Source organism: Emydura macquarii, unplaced genomic scaffold, assembly GCF_026122565.2.
Source record: "Emydura macquarii macquarii isolate MOO-44397 ecotype Brisbane River unplaced genomic scaffold, CSIRO-AGI_Emac_v2 contig_2768, whole genome shotgun sequence".
Lineage (NCBI taxonomy): Eukaryota > Metazoa > Chordata > Testudines > Chelidae > Emydura > Emydura macquarii.
Genome location: NW_027132905.1, coordinates 15,651,724 through 15,671,551, shown reverse-complemented (window position 1 = coordinate 15,671,551; position 19,828 = coordinate 15,651,724). Strand labels below are relative to the sequence as shown.

Here is a 19,828-nt window from a genome sequence, read left to right as displayed (position 1 = left end):
GCATTTCAATAATGGATGAAGTCATTTTATCTAATCTAATTTATTTGACCTAGTTCTCAAATTGTATTAATGTTTGTGACACATTTGACAGGGTCCAGTGAAATGGCAGATAGAAAAGCAATTTTTTTAAGATTACAAAAATGTCTGCTTTGCACTTAAAGCTTAAAAGTGTTGACATTTTTCAGGTGATCGTGAAAACAAGAACAGAATATCAGCCTGATCAGAAGAACAAAGGAAAACTCAGGGTGCCAAAAATTGCTGAATTCACAGTCAGTTTCACTGATGGCGTAACAGAAAGATTAAAGGTAAGAAATTGTCATTGCCTGCTACTTAAGATGTCAGCTTTATATACTGCATAATAACTGATACAATGCAACAGTGAAAATATCAGAACTTAATGCTGTTCTTACCACTGGGGTCAAAGAGAGTTTTTCCTGCATAAGGATTAAGCTTTGCAGTGTTGTTGTACCCAGGTTGATCCCAAGATATTAGAGAGACAAGGTGGGTGAGATAATATCTTTTATTGGACCAACTTCTGTTGGTGAGAGACACAAGCTTATGAGTTTACACAGAGCCCTTCTGTAGGTTGAGATTTAGGCTGTTATTTTATGAAGGAACACAGAAATAGCCTAGAGAAACAGTTTGCCTGTCCTGGGAAAATTTTTGAGATTTAAAAAAAAAATTCCCATCCTGAATCATGACAAAATGTCAAAATCTCAAAAATGTTTGCAAACTGACAACCCCAACATTTTTTGGGTTCAAGTCAATTGAAATGTTTCAGTTTTACATTTTCTAAATGTTTTGTTTAGATTTTGACCTTTTTATTTAATTTTTTTAAAAAACTATAACTAGCTTACATTTTGGAACAAATTACTTTGAACCAAAAAAAATTAAATAAATAAGTAAACAAATATTTCAGGATTTTAAAAACTTTTTTCCAAAATTTTTACAAAAAAGAAATTAATCGAAACTGACCCTGTCAAAGAATTTTAATTTTCTGATGGAAAAAAATGTGTTGTCAAAAAATTACCAACCAGGTCTACTCAGAGCCAGAAAAGAGCCCAATCTGGTGAGAAACTGAATGCCCTCAACTTTCCTTGACTGCAGCTGAGTGGGAGAGGCTTAACTCCTCCTAAAATCAGACCCAAAATGTGGCATAACAAATATTTCCCCACTTTTCTTTGAGCAGCTGTAATGTTTTAATTAAGTATGGAATGCAGTCTTATAAAGTGTGATCCCACATCCAGTAAGGTCAATTAAAATTTTGTCATTGACTTAAATGGGAATGAGAAAACTTGTGCCTTTGTCTCTGAAAATCTAGGATTGGGCTTGCAATAATGTAAGACTTTGTTCAATTTCTTGCTGTAGAATTTTAGGATGTTACATCACATACACTCTCTGCAGTCCATTATTTTGTCCAATTGCAATTATTTCTGTAAGACACTGAAACATGAGTGCCTCAGCAAAATCTGACACTAAAAACAATGCAGACTTCAAGTAGAAACACAGTTTTGTTACAGCTATCCTCACTGACTCAGGAGACAAATATCACTTTTGGACACCAGGGTACGTCAAAATATAATACACAAAAATATGATCCAATAAAAATCAGTTTTATTTGTCTTTATTGAGGTTTGAGGATGAACGGTTTAACTTGCTAGAATGTTCAGGATTTTTCAGTAGTATTTTTATAAAACACTGTTGAATTGTTTTAATCAATTCACTGAGTGACACGCATGGGTAACTCCATTGATTTGATCTGGGACCTTTAAATTCGTGACTCATTTTCAAGTGATCTATGAATAAATGTTAGTGGTCTCATTTTTTCAGGAGGCACGTTGTGTTCTGATCACAGTTAGTTATATAGGGGCATATCATGCTGTTGATTTTTACCCATTGATATTATCAATGATACAATTGCCTAGAAATCTTTATACCCATTTTCCACCAATGGTGCAGCTGCAGTGGTCCCAGCAGCAGTGTAAATGCTAGTATAGACAGGGCTCAGGAGTTTAAAGTCCCAGGTCATGGAAAACACAGCATACTTGTCCCAGTGTGCATTATGCAAACCAGTAATAAAATTAGATACTGTACCTGGGAAACAGATTTACAGAGGAATAAAATACAGCATCCTATTTAAAGATTTGCATAGTGCCAGAGACACATAATAAATGGAATTGTTATCATTACTGTAAGTATTTAGAGCTCAATTCTGCAGTCCTCAGCCCAGAAACAAACAATGCAAGATCAGATTTTACTTCCATCCAAGGATCTGGCCCTATTATTTAAAAAGGAAACGAAGAAGATTTGATCCTTCTGTTTTATACATGTTGGAGGCCCATGATTTGTTATGATATATGGTTAAAAAGGTAGTCCACCTGAGTCTATAAATCTTATTTCATCTTCTCCTGTTATGGGGTATCTTATTTTTCCAGTTGCTCAACCCCTCAACCTGCTTCCGTAGCTCAGATCCTCTTCTTGAGTTTTTTGTCCTCTCCTCTTTGTATTTCTGGTCCATATCTTTCCCTCCCATTGCCATCTGCTCTTGACCTCTCCCTACACTTAGCGGAAATAGTTTGGCAAAGAGACAGGCCATGGGAAGCAGGCCGTGGTACCAAAGCCCATATCAGACAAATCAGTTTAAATATTTAAACTGGCTTTCCTTTTGCTGCACTGGAGAGTCGCTGTGGATTCACAGCTCTTCCCATGCAGCCTGGCAGTGCAACAGTTTCTTTCTAAAGCTATTTCCTTTCCCCTGGGTCCATATGATTTTCATTCTGTACTTTTCACTGTCACTTATTAATCACTCAGCCTCACCCCTGAAAGTGGATTAACCACTCCCCGCCTGTTTTTCATGAGTCTTCCATGTATTGTATTAGGTTTGTGGTATTATTTCCTGACCAAAATGAGTTGAGATAATAGATTATATTTTATTACTTTTGTACTGGATTTTTTTCTGTTATGCTTCATTTTTATATGGATGCATATTTTAGGAAAGTTATTAAAAATACCTCCCTCTGGTTATAGGCAGATCTATTATCTGATACTGATTGAAATCATTTTGCATTTGCTTTCTGTAAGAGGAAAGAACAGTAAATGCTTAACTTTTATCATCTCTGTTTGGCTACACTTTTAAAAGCTGGTTTTTGGGTTTTTTAAAAAAAGGACCATATAAATGAGATCATCATTTTCTGTTGCTGGCTAGTTGCTCTGTATAGCATTCCAGTGAGTGATATGTTAGAAATATCACCCACACATTCTCATTAATGGGCCAATTAAAATGAGAGTATTTGTATATATGGGAGTTAGATCCTTGATTGTAAACTGGAACAGAACCTGACCATGTGTATCTTAGGCCAAATGAGTCATCCCACTGATTTCAACAGGATGAATGGTGTGGAAAAGGTGAGAGAGATGGGCTCGTGTGTGTGTGAGAGAGAAAGATGGGGGTAGAGGTGAGGAGATTTATCTCTTATACCCATGTACATGTCATTTTACCGGTGGATTAGGCACTCAATAAATCAAGCGTCATCTTTAAAGGATAAGAAATGCGGTGTCTTGCTTCCTGCTTTTCCCCCTCAGGGCAATATTATCATCAGTTCCGCCAGAAATAAATGTGGTGTTAATAAGACAAAGTGGGACTCTATCATTAATAATCATGAGTGGAAAGTAGCTGCTGGGATTCCATGTTTATGATTGTTACCCACCTGCTGCTGATCCTTCTGGAGCTGCTTTTCCCTCTGCCTGTTAATGTTCCTTATCTAGTGTGTCAGCTCCTTTCTCTGTGTTAAATTCCTCTCTGCCGTTGGTCATTTGGTACCAGAAAGTTCACAGGGAAAGAAAGAGGTTTTCTGAAGGCTCTCATTTTCCTCAAGCCATGTAGTTATATCACAGAGAACTTTTTTCTTCTCTGGGGGAAGTTTCAGGACCTGATGTACATGACAATCGAATCCTCAGGTGCCCTTTATTTTGCCTTACTGGATATCTTTTACTGAAGAGGCTTTTACATTGTTAGACAACCCTCTAACATGAGCATGCCAAAGTTGGAATCTAAACTTATATATGTGTATCTTTCATCCCTCTTGAATAGTACAAATCTGATCTCTTTAATTATCATAAAGTCTGACAGCAGCAACTGTCTCTAGGCGATGATTCTTATTTCAGTCTTACCTCTTTCTGGAATTTTAGATAGTTTCTGCAACTTGTCACTTCTAATATATGAGATTGTGTTTCTTTATAGCTTAGTACAGTGTGTCCTGGAACTTTGACCAATTAGGCTTATTCTTCAGCTAGATGAGTCATCCCATCCATAGTCTGACAAATGTTTAAATAGCAATATGTAGACAGGTTACAAGAAAATGATGTTAAAATACCATTAAGGTAGAGTTGTCTATATACAAAAGGAATTTCTTTCCTTATTTTATCCCTCCTCCCCCTCCAGAGAAGAAAAGACAAAGTGTTTCTAAGCCAGTTGGCAGTCGTTTACAAGTCTTATCCCTTCCAGGCTGATATACATTTATAGTGTGTCTCTCTCTAGGAAGATTTTGAACTGGCGTAGGCTGTTTTCCTCTCACTCTGTGATACTGAGGTACTCCCAGGCCTCCATGAGATGGGACAGGTCCATCAATGGGGGGTAGGGTGAGGATATAGTGATTACTTTGAAATATATAGCAATAACTTGCCATGTTGTCAGGATTGTGCTTATTACTATCCCTTTATTAGGTAGCGAAGCCATGGTGCAGTTGGTAAGATCTGGTAGTTAAATGCATGATCACAGAGATGCCTTAAGGCCCTGCAAAGACAATGTATTGCTTTCTGTAGGGTCAGAATGAATCTTGGCCTAGGTATATCAGGTGAGGATCACCTCTTCTATAGCCTATGACATTTCAGATGACGGCAACAAACTCGTCATGTGCTAATATTATTCAGTAATTTCAAAGAGTGTCCATGTTAGCATCTTTCTATTAAACTCGGGACATGCCAAAGGATTTTTTGGTTTCAAGGTACATTATTCTTTGAAGGTTTTTGAATATTCAGAATGGCAGGGTCTCTAATGGTACCCTTTGCCTTTCTTCTTACAACCATTTCAACCTTCCAGTTAACACAGAAGTCAACAGAAGCTTCTGATTCAGTTACTGTTTATACCCCATCTCTTCTCCCCCTTATTACAAGTAAATAATTTCACTGTGTAACCAGAGTAACTTCAGTTATCACTAACCTCCATAAAAGCTGTTGAGCACTGGCCTTCATAGCTGAATGGTATAGTTCATCACTTGGGGTGATGGACTGTAGATACCATCCATTGCAAGACTGCCACAATTATTTGCTTTTTATGGATCCTCCTCTGGAGAAAGCTAAATTCATTCGTCTCCAGACATTGAAGTAATAAAACTACACTCTTGTATCTAACAGAACAAGGTTGAGTGTGGGTGGATGGGGAGAAATTAAGATATTTCAGATGTTTTCTTGTGAGCAATTTATCTAGCTGGAAAATCAGTTGCACGTATTGATCATCGCTTCACTAAACAAGATTGGAAACTTCGCCCTTTGCTATAAGATAACAAGATCCATTTTCAGAGTCACTGGCTGTGTAATCCTTTCCTGTTTGGAATGCAATCACAGTGCATTTCTTATCATTCCAAATCAAAAAGTCCAGAGATTGCTTGGGTGAAGCTGTTTCTAATATGCAGTTGGATTAATGATTCAACACACTTTTCAGCAGGTTCCCAAAGTGCAATGGAACCCATTTAAATATGCTTGCTACCTGAATGCACGTACCAAAGCAATGAGCTTGCTCTGACCCTGAGCCAAAGAAATGGAATGAAACCACAGAGCCTATTTCAGAGTCATGTTTATTCACTAAAAAGTAAATTGCAATAAAAGCTTTTCCCTCCGAAGGAGAGACCCTGGGTGCCTCAAACCAAATCCAGCAAGGTAGACAATGTGATAATCCCTTGCTAATCAAAATCTGCATATATTTAATGCTTTGGCTCAGAATTAAGAATGGCTTTATATTATGGACTGATAAAGGTGCCGGGTCAAATATTCTGCTGGTATAAATGGGTACAGCTCCATTGATGTTAAAGGAGTTTCATCTGCATACACCAGCAGAACATTTGGCCCCTCCTGTGCAAGAGTTTGGTCAAATAGATATTGCAGTGCAAACACACTCATCTGGCAGGCACTGCATTTCTTAATGAAAGAGAGAGTGTTTGGCTCATACTCCTATTGGAGTGAATAGGGAGTTTTGCCATTGACTTCAGTAGAGGCATATCTGGGTCCAGAACCTTTATCTGCTTGTTTCTGTAGCTGCAATCCTCTGAGCTGCCACCAAGAGTTTCTCACACTGCATAGTGCAAAGAATTTGTGGGATGAATTTTTGTCCAAATTACGGCACCTTGATTTTTGTTTTGATTTTGTAACGTATTGTGTGTTGCATTGTAATATGGACAAATTAGATGGATCTATCTACACATCCATCCACACATTTCTAAAGGGGCACATCGCCATTGTGTCTGGGATACCAAACATGGTGCTCTACTGTTCTCCCCTGCGAAGTTCTGCTCTGCCACACTGCCCCATAGGCGTGGCTCTCTCACATTCCCCTTCCCCCCATCCAGCATGTCATTCTTCCATCTCCCTTGCCCCCGAGTGCTGTTCTCCAACACTCCACATAAGATACTGATCTGGCATACTCTCCATGTGCCTCTCCATAGGATAGGAATGTGCTGTGCATCCTCATAAGTTGCTGTTCTCCCAGTCTCCCCCACAGGGTGCTGGTCTTCCACTCTTCCATGTAAGGCACTGCTTTTTCAAATTTCCCTGTAGGACTCTGCTCTGTGCTGATAGTCCATTCACTAACTGCAGACAGATGAATCACTTACAAGAAAATGGTCTGGAGTGTGTCCTTGTACCCATTCACTGTAGATATCTATTTTAAATAAAAGGATCCTTTAATTACTAAGTTGCCACAGGGCAGAGTAACTCATGGGGAAGAAGCTTGTGTGTGAGCTGTGCAATTTTCCCTACTTCTTTTTAATAATAATAATAATAATAATAATAAAAAAGCAATGTTACCATAGCAACTGCCACATCACGTATCAGATATCTTTGAGATGCAGGATGCTGCTGAAAGATCCCATTACATTAACTAATGTGAGTGGAGCTTCGGGGAGGGAAAGTGCTTTAATAAACAGAGATTTTTCTCACTTTAATGATAATTGCTAATGCAACTGGGTCATTATTTCCGGGCTGCACACTACACACGGTGCTCTAATGTTCTTTATATTCCAGGAAAGCAAGGGGCAAAATGAAGATTTACAAGTGGAGGTGAATGGGTAACATGGAGACAAGGGAACAGCTGGAGTGAGTGGGATAGGAGTGAAATGCAGACAAAACTGAAAATTTGTTGTTATTCTGGGTACATCCAGCATAGGTAGTGGTGATGTGCTTCCCTGATTGCTCAGACTGTGCCGAATGTCCTGGGTGGTATTCAGTTTTCAGGATGTTTCTCTGTTAGTCTGAGGTGAAAAACTTGAAATGTTTGAAGGTTTGGATGCTTATCCACATTCTAAAGGAGCCCTCATCTATTACCAGGCCCAAGTCCCTGCCTCTGCAGATAAACCTCCTTCCCCAGAAGGCCCTGACTCCCTTCTACTCTCTCTGACATGGTGTTTTCTTAGTGGAATTGAATGGTAGCCTGTTCTCTCCCTCTGGCATATTCTTCATGATGGGATGGCCCCCAACGTAACTAGGTCTTTTTAAGAAGATGATTGAGTGGCCTTCTCCCCTGGGCTCCAGACTTAGGCTTTCTCCAAGGATGGCCAGGAGGAATTCTCTTACACTCCGGTGTGATGGGTCACAGTACCTCCTTATTGAGTTGGCTGATGCTATCACTTATGATTTAGTGGCCTCTGACCCTGGCATTTGGTCCAATTTAAGCCAGTGCAAACTAGGTCCTGTGCAGCTCTGGGATGCTTTTACACTCACACTCAAGACACATACATAAGAAATGTTGCTCATCTCCTTTTTGCTAGAGACCAGCCATCATTTCCCCCCTCCTTTTCCCTTGGCTGTGAAGGGGAACAGAAGAAGACTGGCATATGTGTCCCACTCATTCTCACACCATACACAGAGACAGAATGATTTAGCCAGTTGTGACAATTCCGAGCTTTGAAGATGAGTTGAATGGGTGTTTGTGACTCACTCACTGAAAAGTAAATAGCACTGCTTTTCATATGTCCAGCTATGTTAGCCTTATATAGTACTATCAGCCTGGGCAACTTCCCATTTTTCTGCCTGTGGAAAAGTCTGAGTCCCATATGAACACTTCCAGCTAACACCAAACTCCCTGTGACAATTAGACCTAATGAAAGCCAAGCCAGGAACACCCCATAAAGATTCCATGACTAAAATACACAGAAATAAACACATTTCGATTTGACTAGATTCTTAGATAGAAAGAATTGGGGGCCACCTTACAAACAAAAGAAACAGAGGTCCTTGTATCAAAAGTAAAAATCCAAACAAACCCAGGAGTATCTCATTTTCATACCCATAAATTCTCTTGTACCAAAATTAGACTAATACCTCTAATGTATTTCTTGCTTTCAGCAAACATGGACAAAAATTAATCGGCCAAGCAGATTAGCTGAAGGGTTTTTTTGTTTGTTTGTTTGTTGGCTGAGTTTTCTGGGGAAGAATGCAGTTTCTGTTCATACGACATGTATGTAAATTGAGAGTCACTGAGATCAGTGGGACTACTCAGATGAGTAAGAGTTCACTGATTTGGCTCCCTGAATCTGTATTCTCTGCAGAAACAAAGGAGTTATATAATGAAAATCTCAATTGACCCTTCACTACAGTGTCACAAATGCAGTACAGATCCTGAATTGGCTTTTGCTAAGGGCGAAGGTTACTGAGACTGGATGGGTGCCCACACAGGACACAAATTGCAGAACCTAATAGCAGTTTCAGTTTAGTTTGAATAATTTCATTAGACTGAGCCTCTTTGTCTTTAACAACCAAATGTAATGTTTCCTTCTGGTATCTTCCCTTGGTTATGGCCCCTATTTGTAGGGTAATTTTCTTGTCAGCAGTTAGGGTGGAATAAAAAATGAGGCCAGTTTAGCTTTTTTCATTATAGCAAGAGAGAACTAATGTAATGGAAGGGGCAGAAATGTCTGTTGAACTGAAGCCAAGGCAAAGTTTATTAACTCTTGTGAAGTGCGTTTCCAGTGCTGTATCCAAACCTCAGAATGCTCAAAATTGGACAAGGGAAATGCTTCACCCTATGTTTTCTGTACCATTTCATTCTACTTATCATAAAGCAGGACAGGCTGCTGACTGAGCATTGAACAGAACTGCGCTTCTCCTTTTAACACTTGCAGGCATGTTAAACATGTTGGCCCAGATCCTCAGTAGGGGTTAACTGGTGAAGTTCCTCTGAAGACACCAGCGGAGATTTTTTTTAAAGTTACATTTGTATTTGAATACAGTAATACCTTACTACATTTCTCATTTAAAAGAAAAGAACTTTTAATTCTCATGTTACCCAGGGGACACATTTGTGGCCACAGCCAATTTGTAGAAAATGCAGGAATGTCACTACACTGTGTACTAGTGTGAGGTGTCCATATACATAAGTATAGTTTTGTGAGAGAATTGAGTGTACTGGACCATGAATGCTGGTGCTCTGTTAGTTTTATTTCCTGACCCATGATGACACATACAGATATGGAAATGCATTTTACTGCTTCAGCGTTCTCCAAGGAAAAAACTTTCAACTGATTTTTTTTTTTTTGAGCACCAGGGCGCCCCAAACAAAGGCGCTTTAAAATATGCAAGAGTGGCCTTTGATTTCATTTCAAGTGAAAAGTCCACTGACTTGAGTGGGGAAAGTCATCTCATGCATTTCAATGTAACAGCTCGATTGTTCCAAGGATATTTAAATCTTTAAATCGAGGCCTCTGTTGCGAGGGATGATGTGCTAAATGTCAGAGCTGCATGTAAAATGGAAATGTAAAAAGTGATGGGAGAACAAACAAACAGGGAAAGAAGCTTAGAAGAATATCGCTTTGTGGTTCAGCCCAGAGAAGCAATACTGAGGCTGCAAACCATGCTAAGATAATTGCACTGTCCACTCCTGGCTTCAGCAGGTAAGTTATGTGAAGTTGCAATTTCTCAACTTGAAAAAACAATGTATGAAGCAGTGGAGCAGTCAGATTTAAACTAATTCAAGGCATTTAGATGCAGCCCTAAGCAAGGGGTAGTTCAAAGTTGCGTTGCTTCAAGGGAATCTCAAGCAGGGATTATGCCTTGTAGGGTTCATTTAAACTAGGGGAAATTTTTTAAACTGGTTATAGCCTTAATGTAAACCTGCTTTTGGATAGTTTAAGGATACCTGATCAGAACACCTTAAACTGAGTCTACAGAGTGGGGCAGATTCTGCCCTGTGCCAGAGCTTCGCTCAGTGCAGGAGAGAAGGAGGCGGCGTCAGGGAGCAGATGATAGCTTCCAGCTCTGAAATTTGCCATTGGTGGTGGAATGGATTTCCGCCACTCCCCCCGCAGGCTCTCTATCACTTGTATCGTGCTCCTGATCCTGTGAGGTGGTGGGGGCAGAGGTACAGGGCATGGGTATGGCACATTTGTGACAGTTGGGAGCTCCTTTCTGAGTAGGGCATTCTCTGCTGACAATTTGAGGACAGAATCCAGCCCTTTAGCATGTCCGAGTTGCACAAAGGATTCCTATCTCAGAAGAGAATCTAGTTCATTGTCTCTAAACATTTTTAAAATAGATTTTAGGTGATCAAGTTTTTAAACCAGTTAGAAAACTTTCCCAGCATCGAAAGGTCTGGAGAACTCTGGCATCATCCCTCCCTAAACTCTCACTGTGAACAGGACAGCTCTGCACTCTTCTAATCTCATCTGTCATTAAATGCCTGCTCCCACCAGTCTTGGCCAGCTCCAGAACTGTGATTATCCCTTGTCCTTTGTGCAGGGTTGTTGTGGGGAGGCTCCTTATGTTATCTTCCTACCCTGCATCTCTCTTCGAGGTATAGGGTCAACTCAGTCCCCATGGCTTTTAATCCAGTGACTGTTTTTGTATGCTTTCCCAGTTAGTTATTTAGTTTAGTTTTGTTGACTATCACCAGTATGGGTGAGCAGGTACACAGGAAAATAATTCATTGCCTGGTTTTCAGCAGTGTGGAGCTCCCCAAAATGCCTTTAGGCCACTGGGAGTTGCAGGTACTCAACATCCTGGAAAATCTGGACACTGCCTACTCATATCAAATCATACAAACATTGGACTGACAGGGACCTGGAGACGTCATCTAGTCCAAATAGTCATCTAGGCCAAATAAACCTAGACCATCCCTGACAGGTGTTTGTCCAACCTGTTCTTAAAAACCTGTCACGAGGGGGATCCACAACCTCCTTTGGAAGCCTATTCCAGTGCTTAACTATCCTAGAAAGCTTTTCCTAATATCTAACCAAAATCCCCATGCTGCAGATTAAGATGATTACTTCTTGTCCTATCTTCAGAGGACATGAAGAACAACTGATCCCCATTTTCTCTATAACAGCCCTTAACATATTTGAAGACTGTTATCAGCATATTCTCCATTCAATTATCCAAGTCATTAATGAAAATATTGAATAGTACCAGACTCTGAACAGACCCCTGCAGAACTCCACTAGATACATCCTCCCAGCTAAAATGTCATGTGGGACTATGTCAAAAGCTTTACTAAAATCAAGATATATCACATCTACGGCTTCTCCCCATCCACTAGGCCAATATCCCAGTCAAAGAAAAATTCAGTTGTTTTGGCATGGTTTGTTCTTGACAAATCCATGTTCCCTTTTACTTATGACCCTATGTTCTCTAGGAGTTTAATAGCTTATTCCAGTATCTTTCCTGGTATCAAAGTTGCATTGACTGGTCTATAAAACTTCAGGTCCTCTTGATTCCCCTTTTTAAAGATAGGTTCTCTGTTTGTCCTTCTCTAGTCGTCTATGAAGTGGACCATGTTGTTTTATAGGAAGGACAAAATTAACATCCAATAGGGTTATCACAAAACCCACACACCACGTAGGTGCTGTTTACTGTGCATAGCCATATATCTTAGTTACGTATATAGTCCCCTTCACCATAGTGTCTGAGCACCTCACAGCACCCCTGTGCAGTGAGGAAGCACTACTATCCCATTTTACAGCTGAGAAGCCGAGGCATAGAGAGATTAAGTAACTTGCCTAAAGTCACACAGGCAGTCTATGGCAGAGTGCTAGGCCAATGCCTACTAGGTCATACTTCCTCTGTATGTGAGGGCCATCACTTTGGCTGACACACTGGGGACTGAAGTAGGGACCAGAAGAACTAAATGCACGAGCTGCTACAGCTTGATCTAAAAAGGCAAGACTCCCTGGCTGGGGCTGTAACAGACTAAGATTCTCTGTGGATTGGGAACAGAGGGGGACCCGTAAAACATGCTAACTAGTAGTTATGTATTCATCAAATGGTTTCACTTGAACAAATTAATGTTGTTCTGTTACTATTCGACTAGTGCTATCTGGGAGGAGCTCCTTTCAGTGTGGGTTTGAGAAACTTAATTAAAAATGGTGATTCTATTTTATGGACTGGAGACTGCAACCCTATTCATGTTAGCAGATTCCATGTAAGATCAGGTCCTCTGTGAATGAGGCTATATGACAGGAAGCATGACCTCCATATCTACAATAATGCAGGCTGCTGACAACTTCACCATGCAGAACCCAACACAGTATAAACAGGGAAGCCAGAGAGAAGATTAAATTCTTGAGAGCTTCCAGTGAGAGATTGATTTCTGTCAGCCAAAGGGTTGAGAGAGAGACATTGTGTTGGTGACTCATCACATTCTCTTTTGTCCCCACTATTGCATTTAAAAGTGCCTTTGGTGAGCTGACACTTCTAAAGTCAAGTCCCATGTGCAGTAAAGAGAATGAATTGTCGTGGGTGAGACATTGCACAACACGAGGGGATGTTATAAGATGCTGCTAATGAATGGTCAGCAATGGGAAGAGGTGTCCTTGTACAGAAGTCCATTAATTGTATAACCTACTCATATTAGCGATTTAGAAACAAGACACTTCCACTCTTGCTCAGCACATTTTTCTGAAGGTCCATTTATAAAAACTGAATACCATGTGTTAATTGGGAATTTGGATTAGAAAATAAAGTCATTACAATTGACATTCCTGAGCAACCAGCATCTGAGACTGGAACATAGAGTTACATTTCGGAGAACTTGACTGTTTGATCACTAAGAACCCTAAATCTGACCTTGGATGCACTTGTGTAGATTCCATTCACGTCATCCTGTCCCCTGCACACATCACCATGTGTCTTAGCAAAGCAGCTTTGGCACATGACATATGGCGTAGGATATGTTACTATGTGCTTCAGCCATATGGAAGGCCAAGACTGAAATCTGAACATCTTATTCAAATATTTAAACATTCAAGTTACTATACATGATAGGAAAACCTCAAAAGATGCCTTAGCCAAACTTTTGTGGCTCTAGAAGTTTCATCTGGAAGCTCTGAGTTTCCACTACCTTCTGGTGTTTATCCTTGAGTTAAACTGTAACATCTGCCAACAGATGGCGTTTTGAACCATAACCTCATGGACAAGTAGGCATTCAAAATCTGGAATTCAAAATTTTGCATTTTGGACCCATCTTTAGCATTACATCAAAGTGGAGAAACCCCTTTTCACTCTGGGAACTTTTAGAGTGTCGTTCTCTGAGAGTGCTTGAAAGATGGCTTCTGCAGCCCTCATATGAGTGACTCAATGGACTTCAGTGTGACTCCTCACACTAGGAAAGGATGTATAAGAGTTGCAGGATCATGTCCCTAGAAGCCCAGAATGGTATTTTAGGGGAGTTTCTTTTTCTGATTTATAAAGGACTTTCAGTCAAAACCATCTAACAGTGACTGATCAGCTTCTACGCATCAATGGGATTTGCATCATCATGGTGCCATTGTTGAGTTGGTAAGATGGCAGAAGGACAACAGTGGACTCATTTTTGTTGGAAGGCAAAAATCAGTTATTTCCTCTCCCATGTGCCTGCATTAAGCTATTTACACAGAGGAGGAATAGGCTAAGGCACTCAATGCAAAACCTTATAATTAAAGTGGAAATTAATTAGCAGTCAACATTTCAAGCCTCTCCATAGAAAATGGCATTTTTGAACCTCCATAAGGAACAGGGACTTGTAAACTGAGCAATGTATTTTCCATTCAAGGTTTTTGACTTGGCACAGAAATATGTCATACCGACCACAGCTGGCACTACGCACATCTAAAGAGATCTCAGGCTATTAGTGTCTAAACAGGCACTAGAAATTATATTACATGATGGAGAATGGCTAATATAATTGAGCCAGCTAGTTATTGTGTACGTAATTTAATTATTTGACCGACTGCTTGGAATCGTGGCGTTCTTGTTCCATATCCTGTGCTGCGCTCACAGTACAAGGCGCATGGCACAGGCAGTTAATGGTGGGAACACTTATCTCAACAGATCTTATCTCACTTATCTCTTTCTTAAATTACAAAATAAAGAGAGGTATGGCAGCATTAGAGATTGTGGAAACTAGAGTGACGGAGCCAGGAACGGAGTCAGAGAGGACTTGACGGAGAGAGAAAATTGGGACAGAGATGACCGATACTGCTTCAAGTGGATATATTTGCTATTTTTTGGAAAAATGTTGTGGCCATAGTGTCCTCCTCTTTTGTTGGCCACACCCCATAAGACCTATGGAACCTAATTCCTGTGGAACACTTTGGGGGGAGCTTCCACAGTGTCTCAGGGGATGGGGAACAATGATGGAATAAGCATGGCACATTTTCCCCCCTTGTCCCTTGCACAGCTCCCTGGGTAGAACCATCTCATCAGGGTCCTCTATGCTCACAGAAGCCAGAGAGACAATTGGGACCAATGTGTTTGATTGTTAACCCTATTAAGATAATCAAATCTTACACTTCATGACATAACCTGATTGCCAGGGTCAGAAAGGCTATTTCCCCCCAGCACAGAAAATTAGTTAGATACGTTATGGGGGATTTTCCCCTTATTTGAAGGTGCTAGAACTGGATCAGATGAACCAGAGATCTGATGCTGTATACTGACCTATATATTCCTAACCAGCACCCAAGCGAATAGGAAGAATCAATTGTGTCCCTTCTTTTTATCTTTTCAGCCTGATCCTTTCTTCCTTGCCTTCCCAAAGGCTTCATATATAGCAGGAGTAAAATGCAGCTTTTAAAAAATCCTGATAAATGCAGCCAGATCAGTTTTTGTTTGCAGATCAACTCAGATCATGTGACCAAAAGCACAATGCTGGGCCTTGGAATAGGTGGTTTCTACATGATAGGACTAGATGTTGTATTAAAATCTAATTATTGGCTTGGAGAAGTTATGGGATTAAGGGAAAAATTACTCTCCTAAATTTTTCAACATCAGCTGTAAATCCTTCTAATGAAATCATCTTGAGTCTATAGTGAGATGCCCTCATAGCCAAAAACTTCCTACTGACTAACAGAAGCTCTGGGGATTGATGTGGTGACTATTGATTAACAATTTTTTTGTGTTTGTGCAGTCAACTAGGGTGTCAATTGACTTCACAGGTTTTCAAATGGAATGGTGTTAATTTGTCCAAAATCCTCATATGGGAAGAGACTTGTTTTTCATTGGCATTATGCCCCTTCTTTTAAAATTATCTTGACAGAAATCCTGTAGATCTAAGCGTTGAAAGTTCCCCTGTATAGATTCTTGTTCCTGCACAAAGTGAGAGACTCAAAAAAACATTAGTTCTTCACTGCTGGGATTTCAAGTGAAATGTCACATAATTACCCAGTGCTGAGTAATGTCATGTACTCAGTGTCTTGAAGGGTTGAATGCTCTGCTTCTATGGTGGCCTCATTCCCTGGAAAATTGGATCTGAAGAGAGATTCAGAGCAGGGTACAGACTAGTAGTGCCAGGAACTATTTTGTAAAGGGTAGCAAGAGGTGCTTGGCCTCCAAAATCCACTGTTCCCAAATCATTCCTGCCATGGCTGCCAGTACCAGGAAAAGCTTGCAGAAATTTCCTTCCCACTTATGTCCCTCACAGTGACACTTCCATGAGAGGAATGATCTTTCCTCAGGAACTGAATTCTGGTCTGCCACATAGCAACACAAAGCTGTATGCACTGTGCTGGTGTTAACTCATTTCGCTGTGGTGCTTCAAAAGGTGATTAATTCTATAGGTGGAAATTTCTATTATTGGCCATTGCTCCTTCCTAATTTGACTAAGCTCTGGGCTTTCATAAACATATATACTAAGATGTCTGAACATTTGGAAAGGTGTAGGGAGTAGGATATCTGTTTGCAAGGATTAGAAAAAAGCTCACTTGTTAGGCATATCAAATGGCACAAGAAGTGTTACTAAAGACCATGTCTTTGTCACACAAGTAGAGATGAGTGAATAAGTTTTTCTGCACACTTTTGTTCAAATTTAACAGTGAATTTGCCTCAACCACATTTAAGCCATTTTGGTTGTGATCACATTTTACTAGAGAAGCATAGGATTTGCCATACAGATCAACCCAGTGTCCATTTAAACCAGAGTTCTCTTTTGGTGGCCAGTGCCAGATGCTTCAGAGGAAGGTGGAAGAAGCTTCATAACAGACAATTCCACAACACCCTGAATACCGTTAATTACTGGTTTATGCCTTAAAATATATTATTTTACCTGTTATATTTTTTTAAATCCTAGTTTATGCCATTGTGGATATTATCCATATCAATGTCTAATCCTTTCTGAAATCTAATTAAGCTTAGCACCAGTGATATCTTGTGGTTTGAGTTCTATAAGTTATTTACCTGATGGGTAAAAACAATTTCCTTTAACTGTTTAAAATTTGTAGCCTTTCCATTTCACTGGACAACACCTTATATTTTATTATGACAAAGGTTAAATGTGAATGCTTAATTTCTCTGTACCATTATTTATTTTGTATCCCTATCTACTCATGTTGATTTAAAAAAAATACTCACAGAAAGTGGATTTGAAACTCAGAATCATATGAAGCATGAGTGTTGACACTAGATACCTGTCTATAAGAGTTGCATGCAGTGGTGGTGTAGCTGTGTTTGTCCTAGGATATTAGAGAGACAAGGTGGGGAGGTAATATCTTTTATTGGATCAACTTCTGTTGGTGAGAGAGACGAGCTTTTGAGCTTACACAGAACTCTTCTTCAGGTTACTTGCTTCAGGATATAAACTGAGTCCTCTATGGGCAGTTTATTCCATAACTGCTCTATCCTGATTTAGAAGTTTACGGCTGAAATTGTAATTAACCTGAAGAAGAACTCTGTGGAAGCGCAAAAGCTTGTCTGTCTCACCAACAGAAGTTGGTCCAATAATAGATATTACCTCCCCCACCTTCTCTGTAAGAGTTACAGTCATCCATTCGGGAATACAATCAGTGTTACATGACTTATGTGAAAAAACTATAACCACAACTCCCCAACATAGCTTGGATGTGGAATTGTAGCAGTGAACAGCCTGTGTCCAATCCATAGAGCAAAAACAACATTCAACAAATATTTTCTGGATCAATTCAAACAGTGCATGTATTTGAGCGAATTGCCATTTGCTGACACATGTCCCATAAAGAGAGAAAACTAAGCTGTCTGAACAAATTTTTCATTGTGAATATCTGCGCAGCTGTACATATTAGTAGTCCTACCAACTTCAGATAAGTTACTCACTGGAGTAAGGCAAGCAGGATTTGGCCCGTACTTGGCATTTCCAGTGAGCTCAAATTTCCTGTGTCTAAGCTCCTGATCATGCAATGAACTGCATGCAGATGAACAGCTGTACCCAGCTGGAGCCTCATTGACTTCAGTGGGGTTCTGCACCAGCCCAGGGGCCAATCCACAAGAGATCATTGCAGAATCGGGGCCTGTATAAGATGCTAGGATGATTCTCAAATCCCCACCCCCATTCAAAATCAAAGGATAAGTAGCCTGATTTTCAGAGATGCTGAGCGCCCTCAGCTCCTGTTGGCTTCAGTTGGGGCTGTGAGAGCTTAGCACCTCTGAAAACCAGGCAAAAAAATGGAACAAGACACTGAGGAAAAGACAAGGAATAAAAATGTAGAAAGCTTGAAATGTAAGTGGTTATTAACAAAATGCCCTGCTGCTTAGATCCAGTGTTGTTCTGGGTTTTGCTTTTAAATAAGGCTTTTCATTGGGACTAAAGAGGGATGAAGGGAATTTTTGGTGAAAAATCATGGGCAGCCGGCCAGGGACACCAGCTGCAGTACAAAGGCTGCTCAGACTCATGGTATGAGAGCCAGGTTTCCAGAAACACCAGCACAATTAGATATCATCTCACTACAGTAAACCTAACGAAAATCGAAATGGCTTGTTTCTATTTGGAGGATTGGGATACGTTAACTTTCACACAGGATCTTGGGAAAATGAAGCATTTACTTTGTATTTGGGAAGGGAGGAGGGAGGAAGTGAATTTGGACTTTGCTCTAAAAGCCTATTGAAGTTGATGGGAGTTCTTTCATTGATTTCAGTGGCTTTGGATCAGGCCCTTAGTTTCCAGGGGAATTCTCTGTGTGTGTGCATGTGCACGTATTTTCTCCTACTTCTATTCCAGCAGAGTGATCTCCTGCCAGGGACCTCTTTTCCAGCAGATCTTTGGGGATACACATGTGAGGGGTCAAAAACTTCTCCCGTTAGCCCAATCCTGCTGCCACACATGACAGATTCATGCCTGCAGTGCTTGTAGGTTTTGTCAGCTCAGTAAATTTTATTTCCCTTACGTGAGTGTTTATATTGCTTTGAGACTGCTGAGGTTCATGTTATTCATTTTTTAAAATGTGGAGGTTTATTAGTTATTGCAGCTATGTGATTCTTTGGCATTTGAATGTTAATGAAACTTTGTCTTTTCTGGAATAACTGGGGAGCTGGATCTTAGCTCAGGCTTGGCAAAATATCCGTGGGTGGATTTTTCTTCTCTCTTCCCCTAGGTTTTAACACCTTATGTGACATTTCATCCCAGAACAATTTTACATTATGTATCATCATGTATAATATTGTGTCACGCTGTAATTTTGCTAGTGCATGAAACTGCAGCAGAGAGGACAGTGGGCTTATTTACACAAGGGAGGGAGGGAAAGGCTGCCTGGTTCTAAGAGGTTATGAATTGGGTATTAGTACTTTGTCAATAGAACATGTCTAACAAGAGCCTATTATCATGAGAGGCTCAACTGGCAGACAAAGTGAAAAGGGACTGGTAATGTCAGATTATTAATGATTGCTCATTTAGCATGTATATTAACATGGGGTTTAGAAGTGGAAGGGCCATTCCCAGGGCCCCAAAGAGCTCAGATACCGAGACTGGTCTTTCATCCTTAAAAAAACCAAACAACTTGACCACCGTAGCTGGCTCAGTGGGAAAAGATTAGAGAGGGACTTTGCCTCTGGGATCCTCATGGCCAGTTGCCAATGTTAGGCTCTAGGTTTGGGAGATGTTGATCTCACATTTTTTGGGACTACACCCCCACTCCCATTCTCTTCTCGTGGCAAATTAGCCCAGATATTAGGACTGGGCTTGAGATCGCCTGGTTGGTCTGCCCTGTTAAAAGCAGGATATTGTGCTGCAGACAGGGTAGGCAGAAACAGAAGGGGCTTTGATGTAGTGAAAGTCCAATGAATGATACTGTATCCCTGATGGAGGAAGGTTGTGGGAATTGAAAAGGAGGTCAGAGGATGAGTAGACTCT

At 40.3% G+C, this 19,828-nt stretch overlaps 1 protein-coding gene across 1 annotated transcript in view; it reads left to right on the top strand.

Annotated features, from left to right (window-relative positions):
- NSG2 (neuronal vesicle trafficking associated 2) overlaps positions 1-19,828 on the top strand; it is a 39,915-nt gene that overhangs the window by 13,593 nt on the left and 6,494 nt on the right. Inside the window, exon 3 of the mRNA XM_067566762.1 lies at positions 186-305. Within this exon, the coding sequence (XP_067422863.1) occupies positions 186-305 (120 nt within the window). The remainder of the gene's footprint in view (positions 1-185; positions 306-19,828) is intronic.